Genomic DNA, 7,837 nt, shown 5'->3' with positions numbered 1-7,837 from the left:
TTTGTTTGTTTGTTTTTTCATTATTTTGCAAGGCAAATGGGGTTAAGTGGCTTGCATAAGGCCACACAGCTAGGTAATTATTAAGTGGCTGAGGCTGGATTTGAACTCAGGTACTCCTGACTCCAGGGCTGGTGCTCTATCTGATGCTGCCCCTTTCCTAGGCTTCCTGTCAGAATTGCTCTTGCAGGATTGTACTGGAGTTTGGACTTCCCCTCAGACAAGAGTTGAATTTTTTGAAGTAAAGTAAATTCTCAATTTTCTGGGAATCATAATCCCTAAGACAGATGCCTTCATTTGAAAAAGTAAAATCAAACTACATTACAGACTCTAATGCTAAGAACTCAAACTAAGTCCTCAGTAATGATTCCAGTGAATAGGTATAATTCTTAAATAATAATTATTGTGACTAAAATGGTGCAAGAGTTTTCAAATCTACTATATAAAGACTGGACTCCTTACCTAAATGTATGTTTCTTTCTATTTCTAATTACTCTTGGTTTCTTCCTGGTAAAGTCAAAAATCAGTTTGAGGAAATGAATCAGCACGTTGTCATGTAGTGTCTATGGTTTGAGAGAGAAAAAGAAGAAATTGTTCTAAAGGCACATCTTGTCTTTCGATTACCCTCAAATTTTATCTTCTATTATAAAATGATGGAGGGTAATAATCATCTACAGTATCTCCCTTCTCTGTGACAGCTCATTCATAACTTGAACACCTAGACTTGCTGAAATTCTCTCCTTAAAGTAACTGGCCCTTTTTATTCTAACTAAATGGGGCTGTTGTACAGGGTGAAGAGGACATGACAACATCCCTCAGGAAGTTGGAATAGGACCCATCAGGAAATGTTCATTTCATCCAGTCATGTTCAAAGGCTTTCCCCAATGAGAATGAAGCCAGTGACTGAAATCTGTGGGGAATCATTTATCTCTTCCTTAAGGAAGGTTGGAAAAAAATCAATTATCTCTCCCTTGCTAGAAAAACAGAATGATAGCACTTCAAATTTGATATTTTTGTGATAGAGAAATGCATGGAGTTGTGAAACCCACATGGTACTGTCCTCACTGCACACAAAACACCCTCCATTTGAGAGTGCTGCAAGATGGCAGAGGGCTCTCAGAAGTAGATTTGAATTAACTGTATATCACCTGATCTCCTTTTGGTTAGACCAGGTATGTTTATGAACATCCTATTAAACATTAAGCAACCTATTAAAGAAGAGATCTTCACTATAGGGTCAAGATCTAAGTATACCTAGTGAAAGGGTTCTAACTTGAATAGAGACTTACTTTCCTGCTTAAGGTCAGAGAATACATTGGCATGCAAGTTTATCTTGACACACTTTCTTGTTTTGATACAAACCTGCCCGTGTTTGTTTTAACCCTTTCATTCAATACTTTTATAAACATAGTGTCAATGCAGAGATTCAGTAGGGCCCAGAATAAAAGGATGAACTACAATAGTGAAGTAGATAAAGACAAAGTATATGAGTGATTGGATTGAGAGTTGTAGCAACAGACCCTGAATAAGTTAGAGAATTAGGAAGGATATTCAGAAAAGGATAATTGAGTGGAGACTGGGAATGGTGGGTTTTAAATTCAGTTGTTTGGAAACTGGGAAAGGAAATAATAACAATTAGGAGTGCTAGTCTCCACATCAGATTATTGGTATCCATCGCATTCTTAAATGGTGAGCTAAGTCAGTGCAAAATTAACAGGGATAATGATAAATTCCCATATTTGAGAGAAATTTGTAAAGAAATTACTAACATATCAAGGGAAATAGGTGCTATCACATAATAAGACCAGTTGAAGCAACCAAAGTATTTACCTTGCATTACAGAAGTCATATGGAAACAGGGTTGTCTATAAAATCCTAGAGCCCGTCATCAAATAGAAGAGATATTTAGATTTCCTTTGGCTGACTCCATAGGTCAAAGCTAGGAGGCAAGACGAAAAGTATGTGTTTTGGACTTGGACTAAGTGAAAACAAAACTTTTGCCAAAACCTAAGAGTCCTAATGATTAAGACTGATCTGTTACTTAGTTAGCATACTCTTATTTAGGATAAATTGTTGGTCTGATTCTGTGCTAGGGACACATAGAAAGACTAAAGATGTGGGGCATTCTTCCCCCAAAGGCGATGGCAATATTTGAGAAACTGTGAGTCACTACTAATCAGCACAAATGGACTAAAAGTGGGGAATCCAATACTAAGGAAGGTAGAGCACTGCATTAACCAAAGTTTTCGCTTTCTGAGATACATGTATGAGATCAAAATGGAATTAAGTGCATAAAAGCAGACAAAGGTGCTCACCAGCAGCAGGACAGACTGGGTGGCCCGGTTCAGAGGGGAGGGTCTGGGGGAAAGATTAGTCACATAGAGGTGCTGGTGTTGCTTGTGGTGTTGATGCAGAAGCAGTATCATGTAACCACTGGCAAAGACCATGAGGCTCACCAATAGAGCATCCCGGAGGGAGACTACAACTCCAAAACGTACATCAACTATGTTAGTGTCTTTTAAACTAGAACAGTATCCAAAGTCAGGTAATCTTGAACTATTCCTGGAGGCCTGGCTGTTTTTAAACTTCACAAATACAATGATATTGAGTAGCAAATGGGTGATGCAAGAGAGGCAAGAGATGGGCATAATGTACTTTGGGGCTCTGGCCTTCACCTCTGCCCTGGGACTGATGGTGATGGCTTGAAATCCACTCAGGAGGCAGGTGCTGCTGAGGGAAAGCCCCCGAGATACTTTGTGAATGTAGAAGAGGATTATACAGCCATTGTCATTGAAGAAATTCTTCAAGCCCAAAGCTGCCATTGTCTGAGGGAGGCCATTGGAGAGAAGCAACAAGGAGTTGAAGCAAGCCAGCTGGGCAAAAATGGTGTCTATGGGTCTCAGTCTATGTCCAGTGAGGAGCATAATGATGAAGAGACAAACTAGGAAGGAGTTCCCCAGAATCCCAAGTGTTGTCTGAGAGGAGAAGACAATACCCAGTATGATGTCATTTGCCTTCATAGACATAAGAGTTATGGTATGGATAACTTTATGTGCCTGTAAGGAAATTTATTTAGTTTACAACTTTCAAAAAGATTTTGACATCACTATAAGACAATTAATTTATGATATAAATAGATTTGTGTTGGACCCAAGAAAAAGTGAAAATATTTTTTCCCAACACTCTAAACAGATTTTGGCCACAGTTTGTCCTGGTGTCTTTGACAGGAAACTCTATCTATGACTCATGTACACCTCAGGTTTTTGCTTACAGACACTTCACAAGGTTCCTGAAGTCAGTCCCAGATGCAGATCACTGGACCCTGTCCTCACCCTTGAACTTTCCCAATGTATTCTGCATTATAAAAGATCTGTCTGTCTCTAATGCTCTTGGGAACATTCCTGGCTCAGACAACAGTACCTGTTCTCCTGCCTTTCCCAGTCTTTCCTGTTGCTGCGAATTGTCTGAGTATTACCTGACAAGAGGTTGGACATTCAAAGAAGATATGGTAAAATCAAATTACTTTTCTCCTCTATTACCCAGTCATGGATAATACAATTGTATTCTATCTCAACTCATGACCTGAGACCAGGGTTCATTAATATCATTCTAGATATTCTCTAAACAATCCTAATTTTCAAGATCTGTTGGTAGACCCACTTCCCATGATCCACTCATTTACTTTTGCTCGGCTACAAATAGAAATGTTAATGATTGAGAGATTACACGAGTCACAAGAATTCATGATCTCTACAATTCCTTAACCATCACAAAATCTCACCATTACCATCTTCCAATGTTCTCTTGGTTCTCAATTTATTTTGCATCAGTATTTTGTTTCCATTTCAGTCTTTTCAGGTTTTTTGAGATCTGTCTGCTTGTTATTTCTTACAGCAGGATAATATTGCAGTAGAATCATATTCTACATCTTGGTCAGCCATTCCCTATTTGATCTTGTATGGATCCAGACTGAGTAGTAGTCTTGTTGGATCAAAGGTTATGTATTTGTGCATTTGTGTGTGTGTGTGCGTGTGTGTGTGTGTGTGGTTGTGTCTGTGTGTATATGCATCTCTCTGTCTCTCTAGTTAATGCTTTCAGAATAGTCTGCTATTGCTCTCCAGAATGGTTGAATCAGTTCACAACTTACCTGGAAGTGTATTAGTGTCCAGATTTGGCTAAATCCCCCAACACTCATCATTTCCCTTTTTTTTTATCCTTTTATTCAATCTGCTATTTGTGGTGTGATAACTCAGAGTTGTTTTAATTTGCATTTCTATATATATCCCTACAGGTAGCTTTAATTTTTTTCTCTTAAAACTATCTTTTTTTGATCAATTGGGGAGTGACATTTAAATTTGACTCAGCTCTCCCGATGTGTGTGTATATATATATGTATGTATCTTTGAGAAATCAGGCCCTTGTAATATAGAAAAAAGAACCCTGGGAACATTTCTTAGGGTGTTTATTGATGGATTTATTCAATTTCTTTTTTCTACAATAGGGTTATTTAAGTATTCCATTTCCTTTGTTTCTCATCAAATTTCGAGGTCTCTCTGTCTATTGTTGCCCTCCTATTGCTCACAAACTACTGTCTGTTGATTTTCATTTGATCCTCCCATTTCCACTCTCCTATCTTTTCTTTTATGATGAACTCTTTGAGGAGGTCCATGCATAACCTTTGCCTTTACTCACTCTCTTACCTCTTTAGGGTCTTGCTCTTAACCTCTTCTTTTCACTGAAACTGTTCTTTCCAAGACACCAATGATTGCTTAGTTGCCATAATTAATAGCCTCTCATTATTCAAGTTTCTTGAATTCTACACAGATTTCAAAATGTGTTCTTTTTCTTGATACTCTTCTCTCTCTCTCTTTCTCTCTCTCTCTCTCTCTCTCTCTCTCTCTCTCTCTCTCTCTCTCTCTCTCTTTCTTCTTCTTCTTCTTCTTCTTCTTCTTCTTCTTCTTCTTCTTCTTCTTCTTCTTCTTCTTCTTCTTCTTCTTCTTCTTCTTCTGTGCTACTTTTTTTCTCCAGGACCTCCTTCTAACTTTTATGACTTTTTCACTTAAATCTCTATGTCTTTTCAACTTAATGGCATAATGGCTTATGCAGATCACTTTGTATAAGCTTAGTCACTTTATTAATGTTTATATAATCAAGGCTAGAGTAAATATAATATCCCCTCCCGCCAAAAATATAGACCTTCATGAGCAAAAAAGTAAAGGAAAGAGCAAAAAATTAAAATTATAATAAATAATACTATTAGGGACAGCTAGCTAGCACAGTGGACAAAGCGCTGACCCTGGAGTCAGGAGCATGGGAGCCCAAATCTGGCCCCAGGCACCCAACAATCACACAGCTGTGTGGCCCTGGGCAAACCACCCAACCCCATCTCCCTGTAAAACTCCCCCCCAGATAACAATAACAATAACAATAACAACAATAATAATAATAATAAATATGCTGCAGTCTGTGTTCCAACACCACCAGCTCTGTCATGGATGGATTAAATACTTTAGGATAAGTCCATTACAAACGCTACTTCCATATTTTTCCACTGCTGTCATTGCTGATCGCACCTCCCTCCATTCATACTTCCCCACTACCATACACTAAATTTTCTCTCTCCTTTCACTCTGTCACTCTTCTTAAATGTGCTGTAGGGTAGCTGAATAGTAAAGCAGACTGATCATCGACCCTGGGGCCAAGAGGCCCTGAGCCCACATACCACCCCTGAGATCCAGTAACCACCAGGCCCTGTGGTCCCAGACAGGCCATCCAATCCCAGCCCTTTGCAAGAAGTAAAAAAAAGAAAATGTGTTATATCTGACCACTCTCCCTCACAGTCCACCCTCTCCTCTATCACTCACATTCCCCCCTTCGCCCATCCTCGTTCTCTCCTTCTTACTCTAGATATCTATACCCCATTGAGTATATATGCTGTTTCCTCTCCTAGCCACCTCTGATGAGAATGAATTTTCCCTCATTCCCCCCACCTTCCCCCTTCCATACCATTGCAATAGCTCATTGTAATAAAAAACTTATTATATGAAATATCTTAGCCTATTCCACCTCTCCTTTCTCTTACATCCTCCACATTTCCCTTTTAGCTATTGACTCCATTTTTACAATATATTATATCTTCCAATTCGACTCTCTCCTGTGCTTCATGTATAAAAGCTCCTCCTACCTGCTCTGTTAACTGAGAAGGTTCATAGGAGAGTATTATCAGTGTCATTTTTCTATGCAGAAATACATGCAGTTCATCATCATTAAGTCCCTCATATTTTACCCTTCTCTTCCACTCTCTATGCTTCACCTGAGTCCTATATTTGAAGATCAAAACATCTGTTCAGCTCTGACCATTCCAACAGGAACATTTGAAATTTCCCTGGTTCATTGAAAGTCCATCTTTTTCCCTGGAAGAGGACATCCAGTTTTGCTGGGTAGTTGGTTCTAGGTTGCATTCCAAACTCTTTTGTCTTCCAGAATATTATATTCCATGCCCTATGAGCCTTTAAAGTAGTTGCTGCTAAGTCCTTTGTGATCCTGATTGCAGCTCCACGGTATTTGAATTGTGTCCTTCTGGCTACTTGTAATATTTTTTCTTTGACTAGGGAGTTCTGAAAGTTGGCTATAGTATTTCCAGTTGTTTTTTTCAATGAGATGTTTCACATTTTCTTCTAATTTTTCTTTCTTTTGGTTTTGAAATAATGTATCTTGATTTCCTATAAAGTCATCAGTTTCCTATAGTTCCATTCTAGATCACAGGGATTTGTTTTCCTCAGAGAGCTTTCTTATCTCTTTTTCCATCTGGCCAATTCTGATTTTCAAAGCATTCTTCTCCTCAATAACTTTTTGAACTGTTTTATCCATTTCCCCTAAGCTGGTTTTTAACATGCTATTTTCTTTGACATTTTTTTCAATCTCCTTGACTAAGCTGCTGACTTTATTTTCATGTTTTTCCTGCATCTCTTTCATTTATTTTCCCAGTTTTTCTTCTATCTCCCTCACTTGATTTTCAAAATCTGTTTTGAGCTCTGTCATAGTCTGAACACAATTTCCATTTCTTTTGGAGTCTTTACATGCAGGACCTTGGACTTCCTCATCTTCAGATTGAGTATTTTGATCCTTCTTGGATCATAGAAAATGTATTTCAGAATGGTGTTCCTCTTTTTTCTCTGTTTACCCATTTCCCCAGCCTGTGCCTGGCTTTGGGGTGCTTCCTGAGCCTGTGAGTATTGCTGTGAAGCTCTGTCTTCCCTCCTGGTCTGTGAATGAGCACTAGTATACCCCTCTACCAAGGGGCTGAGGTGGGGTGGGTCCTGCTGTCCTATGGGAGGTCTAGACTGTGTTTAGGATCTGAATGTGGTCAGAGCCCCAGAGTCCTGTTCCAGGTACAGAGGACATACCTTGGAAGTCTCTTTGTACTTGCCTTCCTAGACTGAGTACTCAAGGTTCAGTTGCTTGGCGGTTCCTGCTTACAGGAACCTGCTGTTTCCAGTTCCTATATCTGGGCTGCTACTGGCTGAGTGTCCTGAAGCCTGGGCTTCCCTGGCTGGCTCTTGCAGAGGCCCCTCCGCTGATCTTCCAAGATGTACCGGTACTCCCCGGAGTGTAGGTCAGGAAACTGCCCCTGATGTCATGAGCCAGGGCTCCCAGGTGCCCTGGGGCTGATTCCAGGAGGCTGAAGTTCCTTCACTCTGCTGGGCTGCCCATCTAACCCAGTGGAATGTATCCTTTTTGTTATTTTCCAGGTTACCTTGGGCTGGAGAATTGCTTCACTGGATCACTCTTTGGCTTCTGTCTCTTGAAATTTTAGTTAAGAGTCCTTATTTTATAAGTT

General features: G+C 39.6%; 1 protein-coding gene across 1 annotated transcript; it reads right to left on the bottom strand.

Moving 5' to 3' along the window:
* Nucleotides 1–2,105: 2,105 nt before the first annotated feature.
* Nucleotides 2,106–3,017, bottom strand: LOC141511568 (vomeronasal type-1 receptor 1-like). The gene has a single exon (XM_074220708.1). The coding sequence runs from the start codon at nucleotides 3,015–3,017 to the stop codon at nucleotides 2,106–2,108; it is 912 nt and encodes a 303-aa protein (XP_074076809.1).
* Nucleotides 3,018–7,837: the final 4,820 nt, after the last annotated feature.

The sequence above is a fragment of the Macrotis lagotis genome, chromosome 1 (genome assembly GCF_037893015.1).
Source record: "Macrotis lagotis isolate mMagLag1 chromosome 1, bilby.v1.9.chrom.fasta, whole genome shotgun sequence".
NCBI lineage: Eukaryota > Metazoa > Chordata > Mammalia > Peramelemorphia > Peramelidae > Macrotis > Macrotis lagotis.
Note: the sequence above shows the minus strand (reverse complement) of the source record. Positions and strands in the feature narration are given on the sequence as shown.